The 25,717-nt window shown below is 45.9% G+C and overlaps 1 protein-coding gene across 1 annotated transcript in view; it reads left to right on the plus strand.

Annotated features, from left to right (window-relative positions):
* FAIM2 (Fas apoptotic inhibitory molecule 2) overlaps positions 1-25,717 on the plus strand; it is a 59,327-nt gene that overhangs the window by 11,794 nt on the left and 21,816 nt on the right. The window contains exons 3-7 of the mRNA XM_063123131.1: positions 8,530-8,630; positions 9,862-9,926; positions 12,372-12,425; positions 20,260-20,310; positions 22,944-22,983. Coding sequence (XP_062979201.1) covers positions 8,530-8,630; positions 9,862-9,926; positions 12,372-12,425; positions 20,260-20,310; positions 22,944-22,983 — 311 coding nt within the window. The remainder of the gene's footprint in view (positions 1-8,529; positions 8,631-9,861; positions 9,927-12,371; positions 12,426-20,259; positions 20,311-22,943; positions 22,984-25,717) is intronic.

A 25,717-nucleotide genomic window follows, 5' to 3' on the forward strand; every position in this document is an offset into this window, starting at 1 on the left:
CCTCTTTCAATGTGAGGGTTGCTATTGTTGTTGCTGTTATCTCTTTGCTTGTTCGTGCTGTTTTTTCTAGGTGAACCTGATGGGCTTTGCCAAGTCATGCTGTCTTTTACTGATTCAGAAATTTCCTGACTATTGAACATGTTTTAAATTTGGCTGCTTTCTGGATGTGTCAATGTATTTTGGTAGACCTAATTTCTGAAGGTTTTCTGTAAAAATAATAATGATGATGTGATGCTGGTGACTGATATGACTAGTGGAATAATTGTAACTTTTCCCTGTTGCCATAGTTCTTTAACTTCCATAGCCAGTGGCGTATATTTTCCTCTTTCTTTTCGGCAACATTTTTTGTCATTAACTATTGCTATGTCAATGAGGTATGTGTTTTTCTTTTTTTGTTTATGACTGTTATGTCTGGTTGGTTGCAAAGTTTTGTCTTGTCCCAGAATTGCTCTGTCCCAACATAGTGTAGCTTGGCTTGACTTGTTTGAGTGTGTGAGGGCTAACATCTGGATCTCCTACTTTCTGAAAGCATCTTTCTGGAGAGCACCTGCTGGTTGCATGATCCACAAGGCCAGGTTCTGTGAGTGCATAGTTATCCTTGACAGGAGAGGCTTGCACTTGCTAGAGTCAGGTGAACAGATGTGAAGAGGCTGCTGTCCTATATTCATTTATCTGGGAGTATTTATTGAAATCAATGGGACTTGTTTCTGTCATTTCTTTGGGCAGTTTTCTTTGGGTCCCTGATTGGGATTTCTGTTCTCTGCACCCTGAGGCAGTGTCAATTCAGGAGATATTTGAATAAAAGGAGGGAAAGATCCTTGTCTAGCATTGTGATAATGGGCATCTGTTCTTATACGTTGAATGTCTCACTTTTTCTTTATTTCAGTGATTTTAACATTAAGATGTTATGTAAAACAGGTTTGTCTTAATTGTGTGCTGTGAAATCAGACATTTGACCAAGGACATGTTTGGGTGGGCACGCCCCTTCGGGGGCTGGGCATGTTGGTGGGCACGCCCCCTTGGGGCGGCCATGTTGTCCTCCTTTTTGGTTTCTAAAATATGGTCACCCTAACCTTTGCGCAGCATTGCGCCCATGCTGTTGCACAAATGTCTCCACTTTGTAAAAAAACAACATGGCGCCCTGGAATGTTTCTCCTTTACTTCTGGGAAAACTCACTGGTGTGTGGCCCTTGAGGGAAGATCCCAGAAACTCAAAAACCCGGAATCATCCATCTCCACTCCCAGAAAGCCTCCACGTGTAGGTTAGGTTTGTGACTGGCCCAAAGTCACTCAGGGAGCTTCCATGGCTGAGTGGGACTAGAACTAAGATCTCCTGACATGTCCAACACTTTAACCAGTATAGTACCCTGGAAATATTTGAAGAGATCCTGTATTTGAAGGGCTGCCCAGTCCAAACCTAGTTTAAAGAGGAAGAACCTTAAGAAAGGAGAGCAGGGAGGGGCCTTGAAGTTGCCCTTCACTACTTGGTACCTGGACAGCAGACTGAGCAGGCACACAGCAAACCTGGTCACTGTCTTCTTCACTATAAGAAGAAGTATAATCTTTTCATTTAAATGATAGCAATTATTCCTAAATTTACATCTGTTCATACGAAAAGGCATGGAAATGTTATGCAAAGTAATGCCCTGTTTTGTCGTGTATATGTGTGTGTGTGATGAGTTTCCTCTTTTTTCCGCAATGTGAGTGGCCACCCTAATTTTAAACCAAAGAACATGTTGGACTCAATGTTTTCAATACTCGGTTGTTACTTCAGGCAAGATCCCCACTCTTTAAAAGATGCCGGCTGTTATGTCTGAGACAAGAGGTGTGTCTCTGGGGGAGATAGCATTGGCGTAATAAGTGATGTCAAGACAGGTTAATCTAAGACAATTAAACGAGGCCAAGGGATGCCTTGTGCAGTAGGACTAAGGGAGAAATATTCCCTGGGTGATGCATCTCATGTGCTCACAAGAACGCTTAATGTTCTGAAATAGGGAAAGCCTCCGGCCCATGGCTGAAAGATAAACATGTAATCACAGCCCTAATTGCAATCTTGAAATATTCCATGACATGTCTAGCAAGAATACAGGCGTCCACATTCCATTTTATATTACTACTAGCAAAATGTCGGTTATTGGGATTGGCAGAGGAGGAGAGGAGGCACGTGGCGGTAAAACAAAGCATCTCTGGCTCTTTGGCTCACATAGTTGCCTGCCTGTTCCTGTGGGGCCCTTCTCAGTGTTCCACCTGCTATCACTGCAATATCACCAATGATTACGTATTAAAAACAAAGGGAATGGGCAAAAGTGATTCTGGGGGCATAGAGGGGATAGGTTAATGAGAACATCCGCTCGATATGTGGCAGCAGTGAAAAGGGCAAATTGCGTGCTAGGCGTTATTAGGAAAGGGGTTGAAAATAAAACAGCAAAGATCATTATGCTTTTATATAAATTATGGTGCATCTGCTTTTGGAATACTGTGTACCATACTGGTTGTTCCACCTTAAAAAGGAGAACTGCAGAGCACCCCCCCACCCTAAAGCATGAGGTCAAGAAGCCTGAGAACCTCCCCTGCAAAGAAAGACTAAAACTTTTGTGGATTTTTCGTTTAGGGGTGGGGGGAGATTAGAAAGGGGGCAGATGATAGAGGCTGATACATTTATGCATGGGATAAAGGAAGTGGACAGAGATAATTTTTTCTAGAAGAGAAGACTAGAAGATAATTTGGGGAGGGGGGTCAGGATAGGCATAAGGATGTACTTCTTAGGATCATAGGAAGCTCCTTCATACTGAGGGCCTTGCTAGACCAGGGGTTAGCGCAGTGCGAGGCCCGTGCTCGCCCCTGTGCGTCCAAATGATGCACAGGGGATCCCGGCCTTAGCCAGGGCTCGAGCCGCCATGGAACCGCGCTAACCAGAACCACTTGTAGCGCGGTTCTTCCTGCGGTCCCAGCCTCAGGTTGGGCTGAGGCCGGGACCATGCACGTGTGGACCGGTCTGCCGCTTTTTACTGCACTTACGCGTGAGTAGCCGGGAAAAGCGGTGGATGGGCTGCAGCGCTCCTGCTGCCACCGAATCCCCAGCCTCCTTTTCCTGCCAACCCCCATGTCCCCAACCTCCGTTTCCCACCCACCCCAATGTCCCCAACCTGTGTTGGCTTCTGCCGCCAAGTCCCCGGCCTGTGATGCCCGGCGCTGCCATATCCCCGGCCAGGCATTACAGGCCGGGGACTCGGCAGTGGAGGCCATCACAGGCCAGGGACATGGGGGGGGGGGCGGGAAACAGAGGCCGGGGACATGGGGGGCAGGAAATGGAGGCTGGGGACATCGGGTGGTGGGAAACGGAGGCCGGGGACATTGGGGGGAATTGCGGGTGGGAGACATCAGGCGGGGAATTGGACATCGTGGGTGGGGGGTGGGCGGGAGAAGGAGAACGGGGACGGGGGACATCGGGCGGGGGATCGGACATCGTGGGCGGGGGGTGGGCGGGAGAAGGAGAACAGGGTCGGGGGGGAGAGAAGGAGACTTAAAAAAAAACTACTTACCTTTCCTGGCTCCTGCTGCCTCTTTGAAAATAAAAAAAATGGCGGCCGCAACAGCTCTCCTGCAGAGCTCGTTGCGGCTCCCGTCTGAATAAGGGTGAGATCTCGCGTTAACGCGAGATCTCCCCTCCTCTCCTCCGGATTATCATGTAGGTCTAGCAAGGCCCTGAGTCAGCCCCTCAGTCCGTCTAGTCCAGTATTGTTGACACTGACCGGCAGCAGTGGCTGTCCAGGGTTTCAGACAGGATTTTTTCCAGCCCTACCTGGACATGCCGAGGATTGAACCTGGGACCTTCTGCATGCAAAGCAGGTGCTCTACCACTGAGTTGTGGCTAGATTTCAGAGACATCTGCAACAGAACCAAATGCGCTCAGATCTCTCCGAATCAGACTTGTGGATTCTGCAGCGGACCCGCTTTTCCCGGATTCCACCAATTTGCAGAGCATTTTTTAAAAAACTTCTCAGAATTTACCCAAATTTTGTCGCAGAAAACAACAACAAAGGCCGAAAATGGCATTTCTCCCGTAGGCGAAAACAGGTTTCTGGCAGCTGCGGCAACGGCCCTTCCTAGCGTCTCAATGGCTGGTGGCTGCCATTCCCCCTTCCCCAGGATTCCCTAGAGCAGTGTGTGTGTGGTGGTGGGGGGAACGGCTCCCGCCAAGGAGTGCCATTGCCATTGATGGTAAGTTTGCCAGTGGCTTTTGGAAGGATCCAACCATGTGCTGTTAACATTGCATTAGCATGAACCAATGCTTGCAGAACAACAATAGGGTTTGCTAGTACAACGGGAAATTTGATGGCACAGCACACACCTTGATTTATTTTATTTCAAGGCATACTGTGGCCCTGGAAATCTCCTGGGAGTGACTTTTCTTGAAAACCAGCTGTGCACTCCCGATGCACCTTTAAAGGAAAGGTGCAGCTCTTTTGTCGCCACATGGCCAAATATCCCATTGTGTTAGGAAGTGATATTGATATTGAGCATGCATTGGTTTACACTAGCACAACGTCAATAGCACTAGCATAAGGACACCTTTGGATCCTTCCCTTTGTCCTCTCTTGGGTTCCCCTTTTCCCAGTTTGCTGGAATGCCACCTCCTCCAACTTCACCCCGTCTAAGAAGGGCAGCAGAGTTGTGCTAAGCATTTCAAGTCAACCCTGCTGAATGCCAATTGCTGGGGGTAATGTGGGGAGGGCCATTGGCTTCAAGTACTACTTGTGGTCTTCCCAGAGGCATCTCATTGGTCACCGTGGGGAACAGGATCCTGACTAGATGGACCATTGGTCTGATTCAGCAAGGCTCTTATGCTGAGCTGAAAAGGCTTGTGTAAGATGGAAATTGAAAAACAAAATTCTGTATAACATCACATCGCATTACGTTCTGAAGGTGAACAGTGGTGATGGGGTGGTGAAGTTCATTGAATTTTCTCTTTGGAACTAAAGCCACAAACCTGGCGACATAACCCTGCCGTGAAGTAGGAGTGCAACTCTTTAAATTTTACTTGTTATTCAGAACTAAGGAATCATGGGATTGTTCCTTCATGGGACATTCACATGATCCCGAGAGTACAATGTCTGCCTGGGCTCCCCAGGCCCTGTGGCCATTTGATCCTCCGTTGCTGTTCACTGGTTGATCTGTTTCACCAGAACTGGAACATGCAGTTTTCAAAGTCATGCTGGGTTCGTCTTTGACATTTTTCTTTTTCATTATATCTTTGACCTCTTGATGCTGTCACCTGTGACATCTTTTCCAAACCACCTATCTAAGAGATGGGGACTTTCCATGCTCTTCAGCCTCAAAAGCTATCAAAAGTTTGTTCTTTCTCCCCCTACCCCATTCACTTGTGATGAACTCTTTCTGTTCCCCACTTTCCCTTATAGTTTTCGTGCCCAGCTTATCATGGCCATGTTCTAACAAAGAACGTAAGAAGAGCCATGCTGAATCAGACCAAGGGTCCATCTAGTTCTGCATGCTGTGCACCTAGTGGCCAAGCAGATGCCTGGGAGTACCACAGCACCCTCCTGCCCATGTTCAGCAGCAATTGGTGTAAATAGGCATGCTGCTTCTGGTACTGGAGGTAGCATATAGCCATCAGGACTCATTGCCACTGAACACCTTCTCCTCCATGGATTTGTCCAAACCCTCTTTGAAGCCGTCCAAATTGGTGGCCATTGCTACATCTTGGGTAGCGAATTTCATAGTTCAACTGTGCACTGTGTGAAGAAGTCCATCCTTTTATCTGTCCCGAATCTCCCGCCAATCCGCTTAATGGGATGACCTTGGGTTCTAGTATTATGAGAACTTCTCATTCATAATACTAGAAGACAGAAAAAATGTCTAGTATTAATGAGAGAGGGAGTGGGGAAAGCTCCTGTTTCATCTCTGCTCCTCTTTATGTGGTAGAGCATTGTGTTTGTATTCATGGGAATGGGAATGTGTGCAACTATAGATCTGGAGCAGAAAGGCCTATTGGAATCTTTGAGCCAGGGTGCTTCCAGATGACACTTTTGTTATGCAATTGCGCTGCCTCATTCTCAGGACTTTATGGGGCTCCAGATATTGTTGTCTTCCATTTGTTATCCTTCCACTGCCTCCTTTGTCTTTGCTCTTGCCATAGAAAACCCATTAAGCAGTGTGTGTGTGTGTGGGGTGGTGGTGTAGGCAGAATAGCTACCCAATGCCTTTTGACTGGTGGCACCAGGAACCCTCTATCTGGCAGCACCCATAAAATGGAGGAAACAGTGGTATTGTGGCCTAGGGTTAACACACCAGGAAGGTTCTGTGCTACTAAGAAGAGAGAATGGTTCCTCCTTCTACTTCAGGTTATTATGCTTCAATGGGCATGTAGGTGGAAGCCTCGGAAATTTGACTATTGCAACTGTTACTGTTGGGTACGGCTGCATCAAAGAGTTCATTCACATCTCCATATTCATTTCATAATGATTGCAGGTGGCACCAAGAGGTGACTTGCACATGATCAAGCCCCACAGACATATTTTTATTTTCGTTTCACTTCAAACTCAGTGTTTTTTCAGCAGAATTGGCTGACACGTTCTCACACTTTTACCTGTGAGCTGTCAAGTGGTAGGAACTGGCTGCATTTGTACACAACACTAAGCTATGGTTCATGTTAACCAAGGTTTGTTGCGTTAGCCATGAATTGTTTGGCAGACAAGCGAACAAATTGCAGTTCCCCACCCCTCCATTTTTGTCTTGTTTCTCTCCTGCCCATTTTGCTAAACCTCAGTGCAGTTTTGTTTTCAGGCTGCTGTTGCTCGATGTTTGCTTCAGTAGCACAAACAAGCCAGGGATTAGCCACAATTCTGGGTTCAGAGATCACAACAAGCCATGGTTGAAACAAACCAAGTTTGTGAGTCAACAATAAACAGTGATTTCTGTCATGGTTTATAGGTGGTTAATATACCATGGTTAGTTTGCAGAGATAGGTTGGGAGACAGGGCCAAGCAAAATTTCAACAAACCACACCATGGGTTATCTTTATGTGTGAAGCAGGCCATATCTGTGTCTCCTTTTTTGCACACTACATATGGTGCTTACCTAGAGTTCAGCCATTATGTTTAGCCTTCACTTTCAGGTTGGTATAACTATGTATGGCAAGTATTTACCATGCACAAGGTATCTACAAAGATAAAATTGTTATCTAAACTAAAATAATGAAACTTTTTTTGGGGTAAAAATTGATTCCTTTCTCATGCAAAGCAAACTCCACAGAGTGAATGTACAAATGCCCAGATAGTTTTTTTGGTCAATCCTCCTCTATTAAGGCATCTATACTTAATTCCTTGATATGTATCCAGCTCTTTACAGCCCAACCCGCTTTTTAATGTTTAGTTTGTTTTTAGTTCTTTCAGTGGGGCCTTACCCCAAAATAGGTTCAGCACTTGGATAGCTCCTTTAGACGTCTGGCTGGTTCGGACTGAAACCCGGAATGGATTTACAGTCCCACTGAAACCAGAGCCACCAGCCTCCACTGGTTCAGAGCATAGTGGACTCCAACATGGTGCATTTATACTCAGTGTGCCCATTGAGACCCCTCAGTGGTCGACATGCTCCTTATCTTTTCTGGTTTTTATTTTATTTCTGATTTTTTTAAACTATATTTTTTTAAAGCACAGAAGTTGTCATACTTCAAAGAGAAGTGTTGCCCTTCAGCTTCATCGTTAGTTTGGGTTAAATGAGTGCTTTTGCATTCTGTAGCTTAGATTCTGTCTTGCACTTACATTCTTGAGCAAGTTACATTTCTTTTATTCTCACTAGTTTGCCTTCTGGGAAATGAGTGTCTGCGACCAGCCATGCCCACCATGGCAGCCATGTTATGAATGAGCAAGGCCTCCCTCTCTCTCCACACACACATACATATTGCAGCCATTTTGTGAGAGCACCCATTTTTTTTGGACACTATCAAAATTCCAAATGTGCCCACTGCCCCCCCCCAAAAAAAAATCTGGAAAAAACATATGTTATTTGGTCGGCAGTGGCCAGTGAAATAGCTTGCTAGTAGCAACAGCTGGCTATCACTGTGGGGGCAATTTCAGAGCAAGGAGAAAACTTTCTGGAAATTTACAGGAGGCAGTGGAGGAGGCAGGAGGAGGCTCAGCCAACACTGTGGAAGCACACACTTGCTGACTGGGTACAGCACCGGAGCAAAGCCAGTCAGCAACCACATGCTTCCAGACTGACTTGGAGGGATTACCTGAGATCTTCCAATCTGAGGCAGGAGGGTGAAAATTGCAGGTAATATTTGTGTTAAACTGATATGAACTTCAGGTATCTTGCCCATCTCCACATAAAATAATAGTTGGGATTCTCTGGCTGCAAATTTCGGCAACGAACACCAATTTCTGCTTTTGCGTGAGGTGATTTTAAAACCTGGAATGCACACAGCTTTACTCTTTTTCTTTGAGATGTCGCTTACAGGGAGAGCCACAGGACAAACCTTGAGGTGCCTTGTTTCCCCATCCTTTTCAGGTACCAGCCCTAACTATGGCAGCGGATATTCAGGAGATACTGAGACGCTCACAACGTTCAGCTGGGATGACCGCAATGTACGCAGGGTGTTCATCAGGAAGGTAATGTCTGAAACAGAGAAGCCTGTTGTGGTGTGCGATAGGTGGGACTCTTCTCCTCATGCGTGCCAAAGCGCTGTGTGCTTTGGTTGGAGAAGGTGTACGTGTGCCTTGGGTATCCTGGCTACTGAAACCAGGCAATGTTGATAGCATTACTGGGGTTAATATGAAGTATAAAAAAGTGAGGAAAGATCATCACTATTCTTAAAATACACTAATTTGGGGGATTTGTTGTCGAATATATCCTAGAGCAGACTTTCAGCCTTGCTGCATCTGCCCCACTCTGAAATCACATTATTTTCCACTCGTCAAATGCACACTTGATACGGAGACTGGTACTATCCCTTGCTTTCCCCTTATGCTGCTGTGTGCGTTTTCTTGATAAGAAAGCAATATGATGTGTTGAAAAATAAAAATCATCTCTCTCTCTCTCTCTCTCCTACTCCACAATATGCCCTCATTCCCTCCCAACCTTCCATCACACTTCAGGGCAGAGGTAGGCCGCCTGGTGCCTTCCAGATGTTTTGGATTACAACTCCCATAATCCTTGGTCATTGGCTATGCTGACAGGAGCTTATGGGAGCTGTAGTCCAAAACATCTGGAGGGCGCCAGGTTGCCTGCTCCTTCTTGAGAGTGATGGGGGGTGTCACATGCCACAGTGATTTTGGTTGATCACTGTGATCACAGTGATCACATGCCACCACGTTGGCAATTGTTATTCAAGGTTTCTTGGCCTTTCCCTGCACAACAACAACAACAACAACAACAACAATAATAATATTTATTACCCGCCTCTCCCTCTGGATAGAGGTGGGGAACAACACTAAATAAAATATAATACATATTCTTTTCCCCTTGTTCACATGTTCCCTTCACCCACCAGTCACATCCTGCACACCTATACCCACCACAACCATGGCCTCTGCCCTGATGGTCCCAGGATCACCCATCGCATGGAGGAGCCCTTCATGTCTACAACTCTACGCATGCATTCAACATTACACTGAAGTTGATTGCATGGACGACGGGGGCCTGGCCTATATGCATGTGTTTGTATGTTGGGGGAAGCTCCAATGAGAGTGATGATCCCTCACAAATATGAGCCCCCTTCCGGAAACAGAATGGATGAACATGGCTTGATTCTCAGTGGCTCAGGTCCTACGAGGGGAGCATTTCCTAAACTCTGAGTTTGAGCATCAGTCACACTGACATATATTGTTTTCCTGATTTTAGGTTTACAGCATCCTTGTGCTTCAGCTGCTTGTTACAGTCAGCATTGTGGGTCTCTTCACCTTCTGGTAAGTCTGTAGCCTAGCAAGATGTCTTTTGCTTTGGGTTCTGTCTCAGTCCCTGCCCATAGGGCTTTGTTTCCAGACCCCTGGTCATCCTCCTTGCCCTCCTCGGAACCCTTTCCAGGTTGTCTGCATCCTTCTTGAAGGGCGGTGCCCAGAACTGTGCACAATACTTAACATGAAGCCTAACCAGTGCTGAATAGAAGGGAATCAAGACCTTGCATGATTTGGAACTATACTTCTATTAATGTAGCTCCAAATAGCATTTCCTTTTTCTTTTTTTTACATCCTTTGACCTGTTTCTGAAAGCATTCTTAGAGGTGCACACTAGATCAGTGCTTGGTTATTTTATCGCTATCTGTATGTTGTCACTTTGTCTTGTCTCTACCAACCTGGCCTCAGATCCAGGACCTGCCTTTTGTGATAGGAAGGGACCTTCTGTGAGAGGAAGTGCACAGTCCATGTGAGGTCCCTCCACCCAATTTTGGGGGATCTCCACCCATCAGGATCGAATTTATGATCCAGCATAAATATGGATCCAACCTCTGATTTTGAATAGGGCGTTAGGATTCTGCATCACATTTGCATGCACTTTTATTATTATTATTATTATTATTTATTTATATAGCACCATCAATGTACATGGTGCTGTACAGAGTATTCACAACCTGACAAACAGGGCCTGCAGCTGAAATAGCAGCGATAGTGGAAGCAACAGGTTAGCTGGATCAAATTGCATTTAGCATCAATAATAAATTAGCACCCCTCGAGACCTTTAGGGCCATTTAATCAAGTGCCTCGGCAGCCAAACGCCATTTCCCCGGAGTAGAATCAAATGAGGAAATCGATGGCATCAGGCTGATTGTGATGGATGCTCCACTTATTTTTAAGAGCGTGTGGAAATCGAGTATCTTTGCTTCCTCTTCTCCAAACATGGGGAGGCTAAGATATACTACCGAAAGCGGTGCTTTGCGTTTGCAAAGTTTTTCTCTGTAAGGACATGGATTGTTCATTCACCATATCTGCATCTAGATGTATGAAGGAGCTGCACAGACAGTGGCTCAGAAGATCAAGGCGTCAGGATCCCTCACAACACAGGGACAAAGCAGGGAGGCCATTCATTTGCATAGGTGCTAGGGTGTGACCAATCACCCAATGCTAACACAGCAGCTGCCTGATTAGCCTGTTACATAAGATGTGAAGACTATTCTGAGCAGGCCTAGATTTAATTCATCCCTCCAGCCAGACTTTATTTATGTATTTATTACATTTTTATACCGCCCAATAGCCGAAGCTCTCTGGGAGGTTCACAAAAATTAAAACCACAATAAAACACCCAACAGGTTAAAAACACAATTATGAAATACAGTATAAAAAGCGCAACCAGGATAAAACCACACAGCAAAATTGATATAAGATTAAAATACAGAGTTAAAACAGTAAAATTTAAATTTAAGTTAAAATTAAGTGTTAAAATACTGAGTGAATAAAAAGGTCTTCAGCTGGCGACGAAAGCAGTACAGTGTAGGCACCAGGTGGACCTCTCTGGGGAGCTCGTTCCACAACCGGGATGCCACAGCGGAGAAAGGGGCAGGGGCAGCCATGAGTAGCAACATAGAACAGGAAGTTGTGGACACAGAGAGTGGATGGAAAGCAGAGTAGGAGTAGGAGTAAAGGTTCGGAAGCTGCAGCTTGTGCAAAATGCAGCAGCCAGGTTGATAACTGGAACCAGAAGGTTCAAACATATAAAACCTACTCTGGCCCGCTTGCATTGGCTGCCTATACGTTTGCTAGTCCAATTCAAGGTGTTGGTTTTAACCTATAAATCCCTACACGGCTTGGGACCACAATACCTAACGGAACACCTCTCCCGACATGAACCTACCCATACACTACACTCAACATTTAAGGTCCTCCTCTGAGTTCCTAGTCCAAGGGAATCTCGGAGGATGGCAACAAGGGAGAGGGCCTTTTCACTGGTGCCCCCCCCCCCAATTATGGAATGATCTCCCTGATGAGGCTCACCTGGCGCCAACATTGTTATCTTTTTGGTGCCAGGTCAAAACTTTTCTCTTCTCCCAGGCATTTAACAGCATTTAACAACATATGCTAAGTTTTTTTTTCTTAATGGACCCCAGAACTGTTGTTGTTTTATACTGTTATTTTATACTGTTGTTTTATATTTTTGATGGTTTAAAATTTTGTATACTTTTTAATGTTGACTGTTTTTAACTTTTGTAAACCGCCCAGAGAGCTGTGGCTATGGGACAGTATATAAATTAAATAAATAAATAAATAAATAAATAAATAAAGGGAAAGATACAGTGTTTGGGTGTGGACACATGTCTGGGTGTGCTTCTCGAGAAACCAAGATCATGGATCAAGTGCTTGGCCTTCTCTATTCTGCCCTCTTCAAATTACTCACATCCACTTTCTCTTTCTTTACTGCAGTGAACCAATCAAAGGATATGTCCAAGCAAATCCAGCCTGGTACTGGGCTTCCTAGTAAGTACTGACTTTATTTCAGAAGTCATCTTTATCTCAGTCATAATTTTTTTTGACGTTGCAGATGTTACAGGATTTCCCACGACCACAAAAGCATATTTTTCCGGGTGGGGTGGGGGGAAGCAGGGAAATTAATTTAAAATAAAAAACACTGACCTTTTGCGCATGATCGTTCGTGCGCTCTTCTTCTTTAACAACAACAACAAAATGGCGGCCGCAACATCCTCTCCCTCTGAGGTCATCACGCGACACGTGTAAACAGAGGGGGAGATGTCATGATAAAAATACTGTGAGATCCTCACTCCTCCTTCGCGCTAGACTGGTAGGTCTAGCTGAGGCCTGGGACCCACCTGACACTGGACTTCAACTAGTGTCTTGGTTGGCCCTGCAAGAATGCCAATGAGAGGGTGGAGGGAATTGCAGTCCCCTAGAAGGCACGCAGAGCCAATGAGTGTGCTCAAATTACACAGAGGAGGTGGGAGGGGGAATGGGGTAACACTCCTACCTTCTACTACTGTTCTAGAAGGCCCCAGGAGGGCTATGATTTAGCACACCCACACCCCACGCAACCCTCTGTTCAAGGGTTCCCCCTACCACCTGAGTCTCTCTGGGGCTGTGTGTCTGACTAAGAAAGGAAGTCTGCTTTCCAGCTCAGTATTGTTTTGCGTTCTCAGGTTGTTGTCCCATTCTACCCGTGTTCAATGCTTGAAGTATACGAAGGGAACTGGGACGAAATGATCATTTATGTTATTGTTTATTTGTATGTATTTAAGTGTTTGGTTCAGGTTTGGATTTGCTGTGGCCAATTCTTTTATTTTCAGGAAATGCTAAATAAGTGGGAGGAGGGAGTTAGAATGGTGAGCAGTGTGAATGGTGCAGTCTGATTGGTTGGTTGAGTTGAATGGAGAGAGAGGAGGGGGAGTGAGAGGGCAATTGGGCAGTTAGCTAGAGTTAGTCAGAGTGAGAAGTCAGTCAGAGTTAGGAGTTAGTCAGGGTTAGGGGGTTAGTGAGGGTGGAGTGAGTGGGGTTTAGTAGAACCTTGTTTCAGGACAATATTAGGAAACTGGGGTTATAGGATTTGGAGGTGGTTAGTATTCCCTGGGAGGTTAAGGGAGGTAGATGTATGCGGATAAAGTAGAATAACCTTAAAGTGTCTTTTAAAAACTTCTTTCTATATGAATAAACTTTATTCTTATTTTGTTTAACCACCACTTCTGCTCAGACATGTGCGTTACTTCAGGTGGACAATACACATACTCACAAACAAAAGGTTTATTAGTCTCCCAGTCTCTTAGAAGATAAAGAATAGGGTGGTGGCAGCGAAGGAGAGGTTTAATAATAGACGGCACAGAGGCTGGTGACGCCACAGGAGCCAAACAGGGCCTGGCCCCTCATTAGCTTTTGTGATGCTTTCCCTAGCTACAGCTTTTAGGGCTAAACTACCTGCTATGTAAACACAAAGTGTGCAGCTGACCCTTGCTGTTTTATTTCTGTGTAAATGCATGGGGCCCCAATCCAGATTGGGACCAGAGCATGCATGCTGGGGGCTTTTCATCTTTCCCACCCAACCACTTTTTTCTTTGAATTTGCTCACACACACACATATATCCAGGGGGAAATCTAATTGGCAGTAATGACATTTTCTTCTCTTTATAGCCCCCATGAGCAGGGTGTGTATGTGTGCGCATGTGTGTGTACGGGTGAAAGTAAAGGGGGGGGGAAATAGCTGGGTGGTAAGGTTAAGCCCACTCAACCACCCATACACAGTGGCCCTGATCCAGATTGGACCATCACAGTTACATGGAAGTAAATAAGAGTGAAGATCAACCGCACACTATGTATTTAAGGTAGCGTGTAGTTTAGACCTTGGGAAGCTATGGGAAAGAGCATGGCTTGGCTAAAACAGGGAGGGGTCTGGAGGCATGGCTGGCTAATTTCATTAAGCCTCCTCATCTTTTCTCTTATACATACTTTGAGCAAGGGCCAAGGGGGAAGCCCCAAGGCTCTCTCAGTGCACGGAGGCCGAAGGAACAAGGAAGGGAAGGGGAGGAGGAGATGGCCAGACATCTTAACCCCTGTCCTCTTTAATAGTTACCTTTGGGGAAAAGAAGTGTGAGCAGCAGGAAGGCCAGAACAAGTAAAGGTGTCAATGCTAGTGGGACCAGATTATCTGGGTCACACAGCTAAGACCATGAAATCTGCCTTGGTGTTGCATGTTAGCCAGCTGCTGGAGCTGAATGACTGTAGGGAATGCCAACTTTCCTTCCGTATTTAAGTATTTGGTGATGCAGCATGTCCTGTGATATCTGCAAGGTTGTTGTTGGCTTTTTGGAGAGACGAATTCAGCAGACAGGCATGCTTGGTGGTCTCTGGGAAGGGGAGCAGAAAACTGGGGGGAAGAAAGGGAACATGGAATGGTGTATCCTGGAAGAGTGTATAGCTGGCTGGCAGGCGCATGAAACAAGAGCATTCCACGCTGCAGTTTTTGGTGCAGGTTCTACTTGTACCATAGGACATCCCCTGAAATGTGTGGTTTTCAGTAGAATCGCTGCCTTCATGCTGAACCAGAAATTCTGGATTCTCTTGGGCAAAGCACCCACTGTTGGTCCTTTAAACCTGGAAGAAGTGGTGCCTGCAAAACAAGGCTTCCAACCTTGGATGCTCTGTGCGAAATGAGAATAGCGATACTGTTGGGGTGGCGGGTACTGTTGGGGGCAAAACCGTCAGTCTTGGGCCCTAGGAAATGCCTGATACCTGACTTTGCCACACTCTAGAGATAACCCTCAGTTCACACAGTCAGCAGCCTGTCCTCAAAATGAAACCAAGCGGAGGAAAATCAAGGACTAAACATGCACGTGTCAGCTAGCTCCTAGATGCCTGTGTTGATGGTGGAAGTACATACAAAAGGATGAAGCTGATGCCAGCAATGAATTCATGCCTAGGGTCACTAGATAGGATGCAGGTAGGCAATGCCTTCCAGGTTTTTTGGACTATAGTGCCCATAAGCCCCAGCCAGCATGGCCAATGGTCAGGCATAATGGGAATTGTAGTCCAAAAGATCTGGAGGCCACCACATTGCTTACCACTGCAATAGAGGACGGGGGTTCCTTTGCCTTGAATAGTTATGTTGTAGAGGGAAATTTGGCACATGAAGCTTGTCTACACAGATGAGAAAAGCTAGTGACAATGAGCACTAATTCAGTTCATCTCCAGTTTTCAAGACCCTGTAATATTCCAGTATTTTCCAGGTACTTTTGCAGCTTACAAAAAAAGAAGAAAAGAAGAATGAAACAGGAGGTTATCTAGAACCAGGATTGTGGGGTGGCATGAAACACAACAATGTCAAGTTGGGTGGATGGATGCACAAGGGGACAGGGTACTGCTGTGCCCAAAATTTCTCCCTTGAATATTTCAACCATTCTCAGGCCTAATCTGCACCAAGCAGGATACTGCACTATGAAAGCGGTATATAAAAGGCAGGTGCCACTCCAAGCAGGATATAGCGGTATGAAAGCAGTATATGATATGTGTCAATGGGCCCCAGCAGTTGTCAGTGCACTTCAATACCACTATAAAGCAGTAGTGTGGCTCCTGCCTTTTATATTCTAAACATTTTAAAATGTTTTTAGGATGTTTTTAGGATGTTTATAGCAATGTATATTATGTTTTAATTCAGTTTTATGTATTTTACCATTTACTGTTGTTCCCCACCGCGATCAAAATGGAGAGGCGGGTAAAAAAATAAATTTATTATTATTATTATTATTATTATTATTATTATTATTATTATTATTATTATTATTTCATACTGCTTTCATAGTGCAATATCCTGCTTGGTGTAGATTAAGCCTCATTCAATTTGAAAGAAAAGAAATTGTTTTCGAAAAGAAATTCAAAGGAGAAGAAATTTCGGAGAAATTCTCATGGGTTTGGTTCAGGGTTCTTGTGCGTTCTTTAGTTATGAGATGGCTGAGGAGTGTGTGTGTGAGTGTCCTGTCTTTAACTGTACAATCATCTCTCTGGCAGCCTGCAGTCTCCTTGGCTTCCCAAACTTCAGCTTAAAGCCTAGAAGAACATATCACAAATTTATGCCTCTCATAGGGCCTTTTCAGATGAGGAAGTGCAGGCAGCTTGGCATTCTGTAGAGCAATGGTGAGAAGTGTAATTGAAAGGAAAACACACACAGTAGCCTCAGTCAGCTCACAGTGATTAGTTAAGGGCAAAAGCTCCACCAACACACTTTCAAAATAAATTGTAAAATGCCCTGAGAATGAGGCAGAAAAAAGGAAGCCTCTTTCATGGGGGAAGAAAACTTCTAGGAAATTGGAGGAAGGCTTTTGGAACAGTGTTAACACCACTCTTTTCCTGGAGCTGGATGCAACACTGCCCCCCCCACCTCACCCCTTCTTCAGGGCTTTCTGGGAAGGAGCAGTGTTGCCAGCACCTGCATTAGAGACAAGATGTACCCATAATCACCCTTCAGAAATGTCACATTTGGAAACCCCCCAGAGAAGGTGTTGAACCCTGACAAATAACTGCTAGAGCTGAGCCAGAATATCTCCACATTTTCTTGACCATTATTTTTTTGTGGTAGCTGCATGCCCTCCCTTCAATGTCCTGGAGTGATGCTAGGTATAGGGGGCATTGGGGAGGATGCAAAATGGGGGCCAGGCTGCCAATACAGTTGATGCTGTTGCCACCTGCAGTGGATGTGCAACACCCCCCCCCAAAAAAAACCACCTTTAGGAAAAAAAGGAAGTAACTGTTTTACACCCCTTGCCAATGGTGATGCCTACCTGTGAGAAATTGTTGGAGAATTTCTCCTCCCCCTGGAGAAATTCAGAGAAATTGTCATCGCCTCCCAATTTCTCTACCCACAAATGGAGTGGGGAATTTCGAAAGGCCTCTTGCACACAGCTCTAGACAGGGCACCTTGAACTGCTGAAATCCCCTTTTCTACACTGCTATTTTAGGTGCTGCGAGATCCCTGTCCTCTTTTGCATCTCCCCCCCCTCCAAATGATTTGTCCATGGTTGCTTGGACTCCCCTGTTCCAGCCTGACCGCATGTTGCATCTTCACTGTCGCAAAAGTAACTGGACCCTGTCGGCTTGTTAGCAATCTGTCTCCCCACCAGGCAGAAGTTGACCATGCAGTGAGCAGTTTAGGGTTACACTCTGCAACCCTTTACATAGTGGAAAAATACTTGCTTTAGCCTCTCAGGGGACTGACCTCCCAGGTCCCTGGTTGAATCAAATGCCCGGAGTCACGAATAATTCTCCAGTGTGTTTAAATGGTTGGTCGTGTGGATCGTCTTTCCCCTTCATTTGTTATACCAGTGAGCGCTAGAATTTGCATCCAGGGAAAACATGTCCTAGGCTTTGGCTTTCCAAGATGGAGGCTGGGGTTCCTCATGGAACGGGAAACTCTTGGGCTGTACGTGGCGATGAAAGTGAGCCTAGTGCAGCCTCCCCCCAGTCTGTTACCCACCAGATGTGTCTGACTGCATCTTCCATCATCATTACCAGCCAGCTGGGGGTAATGAGTGTTGTAGTCCAACACATCTGGATGGGATCAAGTTTGGGAAGTCTGTGCTATCAGGCTTTGCCCTGGGTGCTTTCCCATTAAGCCAACATCTCTACTGGGCCCTTTTTCTTTTCTTCTCGATGTTCTGGTTCTTTAATAGATTTACATTCAAGGGGGCCACTGCCCATGGGGTTTGATCTAGGTCGACGTTCATGACACATCTGCTTCCATCCTGACCTGGAAGTGAGGAAAGTCCTACTTCGGTTGGTATTAGGTTGTTCAGCACATTGGCTGATGGATGACTATCCTCCAAGGGTTCCATGCACTACTTATGGGTGCTGACACGGCAAGTGGCCCATCATGAGTCCCCCCCTCCCCCCTTGCATGGATTGAGCAAAGGTTATCTTTCCAGCCATATGCCTCTCAGGTTTGCCTGGCATCTTCACTATATTCTTTCAGATGGCAAGTGAAGACCTTTTTATTCTCTCAGCCTTTTAACAGTCTATACATTTAATTTGAACTTTGCTGTTTTAAATTCGTATTTTAAATTCGTATTTCTGCACTGTTATTATTATTATTATTTATTTATATAGCACCATCAGTGTACATGGTGCTGTACAGAGTAAAACAGTAAATAGCAAGATCCTGCCGCATAGGCTGATTTTATCCTGGTTGTGCTTTTATATTGTATTTTATATCATGTTTTTATACTGTTTGTTTTATTCTGAATGGTTTTAATTTTTGTGAACTGCCCAGGGAGCTTTGGCTATTGGGCGTTATAAAAATGCCATCAATCAATCAATAATCACTCTGATTGCAGAGAACACAGCATACCTAAGAACATAAGAAGAGCCCTGCTGGATCAGACCATGGGTCCATCTAGTCTAGCACTCTGTTCACACAGTGGCCAACCAGCTGTTGGCCAGGGGCCAACAAAGCAGGACATGGTGCAACAGCACCCTCCCACCTATGTTTCCCAACAACTGGTGCATATAGGCTTACTGCCTCAGATACTGGAGGTAGCACCTAGCTATCAGAACTAGTAGCCACTGATAGCCTTCTCCTCCAAGAATTTATCCAACCCCCTTTTAAAGCCATCCAAATTGGTGGTCATCACTACATCTTGGGATAGTGAATTCCATAGTTTAGCTAGGTGCTGTGTGAAGAAGTCCTTCCTTTATTTGTCCTGAATCTCTCACCAATCAGCTTCATGGGATGACCCTGGGTTCTAGTATTATGGGAGAGGGAGAAAAATGTCTCCCTACCCACATTCTCCACACCATGCATAATTTTGTACACCTCTATCAGGTCTCCCCTTAGCCTTCTTCCCCCCCCCCCAAGCTAAACAATCCCAGCTGTTGTAATCTTCCCTCATAGGGGAGATGCTCCAGCCCCTTAATCATTTTAGTTGCCCTTTTCTGCACTTTGTCCAGCTCTATGATATCCTTTTTTAGGTGTGGTGAGGAAAAGGCCCGTCATTATGAGAGGCAGTGTTCGGGAGCTTGTATAACTCAAGCACCGCTGGATAGAGAAACACAGTGAACCCCCTCCTGCTGGAACACTCTCAGGGGAGGGACTGTAGCTCTATGGTACAGCCTGTGCTTCGCATGCAGGAAATCCCAGGCCCAACTCCTGGCATCTTGTATTAGGAGGATGAAGTAACAGGGGACAGGAGAAGACTAACCTTCCCCAAGCTTGGGCCCTCCAGATGTGTTGGGCTACCCATAATTCCCATCTACCATGGTGCCATACCAGTTAAGAATTATGGGAGTTGTAGTCTAACATATCTGGAGGGCACCAGCTTGGGAGAAGGCCAGAGAAGATAATACTGGGCTAGATGGAGAAATGGTCTGAATCAGTATAAGGCAGCTGCTTATGTTCCTTTGTTGCCGAGAGCCAAGATCTTACTTCTCCCATCCCAAAAGATTCATGGGCGACCATTTATTTACTTATATGGGTAAAAGTATAAGAATGACCCTAGGGACTAATCCGCTTCCTGACTCTGGTGACTCCAGACATTGAGAATCCTATTTAATAGCCTCTCTCCTTCGTCTACTTAGCTCCATCCTGGGTTCTGTTTCTTGGTGACTGTAGGTTAAAGCTGGATGGGAAGCCAAGCATTGGCTTTTTAACAAATCGATCATAATCATACTTAATATTTTATGGCGCTTTTTCTAAGGAATTGTTCACACACGATGTTCTGTGAAAGAAGGAGTGTTTGTCAAGTGGTCCTCCTAGTCACAGTAGCAACGGGCAGCTTTTTTTCCTTGCTTCACTTTCTCTCTCTCTCTCTCTGTTTTCCTCTCACAGTGCGGTTTTCTTTATTACCTACTTGATCCTCGCCTGCTGCTCTGGACCGAGGTAAAAAGCTACTTTCAGTGCATTCGCTAAATAAGGAATCTGCTTATCTTTGCTCTTTGGAGAAGAGGTCTGTGCTACTTTGGAAGCATGGATATTCTCCCATCAGCACAAGCTGGCCAACTAGCTATCAGTAAGGATGTATGAGAAATTCATCTCAGTTTATTTTTGATCAGGATTTACCCAGTTCACACTTCCTGGATTGAAGAATCTGTCATTGAAGTCTATACATTTCTGAGCTTGCAATGTGATGAACAGACTCTTCCCACCACCACCACAAAATGTGTTCGACAGCATGCATACATTTGAAACACAGGCATGAAAAATACACACTTTTGAAAAATGCACACAAAGATGCTTTAATCAATGGTCAAAGAATGTGTACATTTCAAAGATGTGCACCACTGATGCCGACAATTGGGAAAATGCATATGCATTTTCATGCAAAAAGAAATAAACATATTTTGCAATCGAATACGTACCGAGATGGAAGGAGGAATTTGGAGAACTCTGACCAGCTTGAGTTTTGCTAACTCACACATCCTAGCTATCACTCGATTTATTTATTCTGTGACTGTTTTCTATTGAAGTGATCCAATGACATGAAAAGCATTAAGTTTCTTGAATTCCCCATGTCCCTAAATGGTCCAGGGGCCACCTAGGCGTATTCAAGGCTTGTAACCTTTCGAGAAGAGAGTACGGGAGCATGATGATTGCCTGTTTCAGACAACACACTAAACCATGCTGCTTAACCACAAATGCATTCCCTTAACCATTTTGTGGTTAAGCAGTATGGTTTAGCATGTTGTCTGAAGCAGGCCAAAGTTTCGGTAATACCTGTTTATTTACAAATGTACCAGCAAACCAAGGGTACATTCGGCAATAACCCAGTCCGTGAGTGCTAGTCTTCAAAGCAGCATCAGTTTTCCAAATGCAGATAAAAGCCTTTAGATCTCCCCCACTCCACACACCCACAAAATTCAGCTTACCAGCCACAAAATTTGGCCATCTGTCTCTTTCGCTGGCCATATCCAAAAGGGCTGCATTATTTCTCTTGAAACCCTGCCCCAACGGATGAGTATGTCCAGTGGTTAATAACCACCCATCTTCAGGGCACAGTTAAGCAAGCATCTATGTCCAGTGAAGAAACATCCTTACCCCATTAGCTCTTCAAAAACCGAGGACATCATCACTTAATTTGCATGCCTTTTAGAAAATTCTAAATGGGTAGGTTTTTGCACCGTCCTAGGAAACAAACAGGAGGAATTCTCAAAATATAAGAGAGAGAGAGAGAACGAGAACACATGGGCAGCCTCAGTCAGTGGCATTTTCCATTCAGATAATGTCTTAATCTCATCTACTCTAACCCGGTGTCCCCACCCCGATGTTTTGGACTACAACTCCCAAGATTCCTGACCATTAGCTATGCTAATTCGGGCTGATGGGAGTTGAAGTCCAAAAATCTGGAAGGCACTACCATGGAGAAGGCTAGCCTAATCGGTCTTTGTGGGCTGCTTAGTGAGCATCGTGAGCCCAAATTCTTGTCTTGTGTTGGGACAGGGAGAATGCCTTCTCTTATTTCAGCGCTTTGCTGTGGCATCTGGCAAGCCACAGGGAGGAAAATGCGCTCTTGCAGTCATATGTTGGCTTCAAACAGAGAGGGAGGGAGGGAGGGAGGAGACAACGACAGAGCAAGGACCCCTTTTTGTCACTGGATCCCTTGCTTGAAAGCGGCTGATGCCTTTCAATTTCTTGATATCCCTAAGTAAGATTCCATTCAGGTTAGGCTTGCCAGCTTTTCAGCCTGCGTCCAACCTGTGCCTTTGGGAGCACCTCTATCCACAGCAATTGTCAGGTGCTGACCTTCATCCCCATGCCAGGAAAATGCTTCACCTGGGGCATGGCTAGACCAGGGGGGTGGAGGGGGATGATCTTGCGATCTGATAATCGCGAAATCATGCCCCTCAGTCTTCATGCAGCACGTGACATCCCGGGAGGACAGAGGACATTGCACCAGCCATTTTTTTTTAAAAAAAAAACAGGAGCTGTAAGTTAAAAAAAAAAAAAAAGCCCCGACCCCACTCCCCACCCCCGATGGGCACGGAGCACTTGAAGAGTTACTTGCAGTTACTTGCGAGGAGCCGGAAAGAAACCAGGGTGGCTGCCGACATGTCCGCGGTCTCGGGTTGATCCTGAGACCACAGGAAAAGCCGGGATTAAAGCCATCCTGGCTATCCCAGGGTAAGGGAAGGATCATCCCTCCCTGCCCCTGGGATCCCCTGTGCATTGTGTGGACTCACAGGGATAATCCCGGGGCGATCCCCGTGATATCACTTTGTCTAGACATGCCCCTGGTCAATCCTGTTCCCTGAGCCGCGGTTCACAAGCCCTACAGTGGTCGAACCCCTAATTCAAGTTGAGTCAGTGACAAAAGTGAATGTGCCCCAATACCGGAGCTTCTTGTGAACTGTAGTTACCTGGCTGCATTTGACGTGCCCCTTCCCCGGCTGCTCTAACTGCTGCTCTGCTCTTTAATTACCTGATTATGCAAGTTGGTGTTATGCAATCTCCCTCTCAGCATGATTAGACTCTTTGGGTAACAAAGCTTACTTGGCTCCCTTTTGCTTAATTCACAGGAGGTACTTCCCATGGAACCTGATCCTCCTGAGCATATTTGTAAGTAGCACACCTGTGATACCGTGCCTTGGGCTTAGCCAATGGGGAATCTAAGAGGAGGAACAAGCTGAACATCCAAGGGGCCCATGAATGTCCAGTTCCAGGGACGGAAAGTAGAAGTTCGGGGCTGGCCCCGGGGAACGTGCTGAGGCAACTGTCAGCTCTGCCAAGTTTGGGATCTATCAGTGCACCACTTAGGAGGTGGCCAGATGCAAAGGAGGATGCAGACAAAATAGTGCACAAGGCACACAACTACTATAGTATAAATATTAAAGTAAAAACCGGGGTGAACAGTTGTAACAAACCAAAGGTTTTATAATAAGAACAAAAATGCAGCATTATTGTAACAAAAACAATCTTTAGCAGATAACATAAAAGTTATAAACAATTGCAATGTTGTACAATTGTAAGAATAATCAATAGTATTGAGACACGGATAGGTCTCTTCGATATTTCAAAACCTAATGAACAATACAATATAATGTAGTTACAGTAGGAATTTACAGTGTAAAGTCACAAATTAGTCTCTTCATTGTTTATGGACCTTTTAAACAGGCAACCGGTTTATAAATCCTGTTTTCGCGAGTCACTTTGTCAGAGACACTGAAAAGAAATAATAATAGATGAAAGTCTTATTGTCCCCCATAAACAAATTGAAAATCCAATCATAATATTGTTGGTGCAAGAAGTATTCAGTTTGGTGTTAGACGTTTTTAACTCACCACTATCTAGAAAGTGGGGAGTGTTCAAACCTCCATTCCATTCCATTGCATCTGGCCCCCACTTGGGGGGAGAGATGCAAAGGAGGACAGGGCTCCCCAGTAGAGGGGATTTAGGTACTGCAGCTTGTTGCGTAGGGGCGAGAACACCTTCCCCAGCTGAAATTCCCTCTCCAACACACCTTTAAAAGGAACAGGAGCTATGACACCACAGAGGAAGGCGAGGTATTCATAGTCCAAGAAGCAAGAATAGCCCTGAAGCAGCCTTCTCTGACCAGGGGGCTGTCTTCATGGTGCCAGGTTGGCAGCACTTCCCCTCTCCCGGGGCGGTGTTGGGTAATCTAGAAGCCGAGGAGGGAGTGTGGGGTTTCAGGGTGGCTATCTGGGTCCCACAGCCGCCCCTGCTTCTTCTTGGTGGAAGGTGACCAATCACTGGCAGAACTGCCTTATTGCTGTCACTCCCTTTGAAAAAAGCTGGGATAAATCCCTGACTATTCAAAACACAGCATTGTGGGGAAGCCCTGCAGTGGCTGTGAACCTGCGTCTGTGTCGTCTAACCAACGGGGCGCACATCCGCAGACCCTGTGGGGCTTTCTCCGTGTGTAGACAGCCCCCCTGGTGTCCTCTAGCTGTGTTGGCCTACAACTCCCATCATCCCTCTGCTAACATGGCTGGCTGGGGAATGCCGGGAGTTGCAGGCCAAGACATCAAGAAGGCATCAGGTTGGGGAAGGGTGTTCTACTGAGACAGGGTCTGATCTGCAACATCTTTGCAATGTGCACTAGGCAGAGTCCCTGTGGTGACCTACTCCTCCCACCAGGAGTGGAACATGCAGGCTTGCCACCCTGCTCCTTCTCGGACTTGGGAGGCGAGAGCAATCTGAACAGCCCCCAGCCAAGAATGGCAGGCCTCCGCAAAGCACGGTTGCAGTGGGTCAGAGCAGTCACAACAGCCCCAAGGCAGAGAATAGGGAAACACTGCTCTCTTGATGGAGGTTTTTGCGATGGCTTCGCTTTGGCTTCCACCCTGCCCCTCGGGCTCCTACCAGTGACTGCAGCAGCACTGTGGGAAGAACAGGGCCCCTAGACTTGGGGTAAAGGCTCTGGTATGTGTTCCAAGGGGCTGTCCTCTGACCCACCTGGCAGAGGAAAAGTGCAACAGGGCAAACTCTGGAGATCAAAACCAGCTTCTTTCTTTAGCATGAAATTTTAATTTTATTTCAAAATAAAGATTACAAAATAAAGGCAGCTAAAAGAAGAGAATACATAATAAATCAAGATCGTGAAAGAATCAAATTATAATCACTAATTATAATTATTCGTCTATCGACACACAGGACCATGGGCCTTGCTAGACGAGGCCTTAGCACGCTTTGAGGCCCGGTTTCCCTGCTGTGCGTCCAGATGATGCACAGGGGAATCTGGGGTCAAGGCACACTGAAGCCTCCCTTAGTGCGCCATAAGCGAAGTCACTTGTGGTGTGCCTTTTCCGCAGCCCCGGCCTGAGGCCAGGGCTGCGGAATGTCTAGTGAAGTCCGTGGCTTTTTGCGGCTACTTGCTTACTCGCGAGTAGCCGGGGAAAACCATGGACTGGGCACAGCGCTGGGCCGGGGGGGGATCCCGGGGGGGACATGGGGGGGAAGGCCGGACCGGCAGGAGAGGGGGATGGCGGAGGGCGACAAGGGAGACGGAGGGGATGGCGGAGGGCGACAAGGGAGACGGGGACGGGGAGGGAGGGCGGGGAAAACGTGGGCAGGGGGCTTAATTTAAAAAAGGGCGGGGGCTTAAGTAAAAAGCCTGCTTTATGTTACAAGCCAAAATGGGCAAGGTTGAGCAAACAAGCAATAGGCTTCACTATTCCAAGCTCTTTGTCCAGTTAGGTCCTTTGTCCTAACTGACTTTGTCCTTTGGCAGGTTATAGCAATTGAAATTCACCTAACAAAATGGGACTGAACAATTCTCTGGACCCATCCATAAACTAGAGATGGGGGAGAAATTATTTCAGTTGCAAAGTTA

Source organism: Elgaria multicarinata, chromosome 3 (genome assembly GCF_023053635.1).
Source record: "Elgaria multicarinata webbii isolate HBS135686 ecotype San Diego chromosome 3, rElgMul1.1.pri, whole genome shotgun sequence".
NCBI lineage: Eukaryota > Metazoa > Chordata > Lepidosauria > Squamata > Anguidae > Elgaria > Elgaria multicarinata.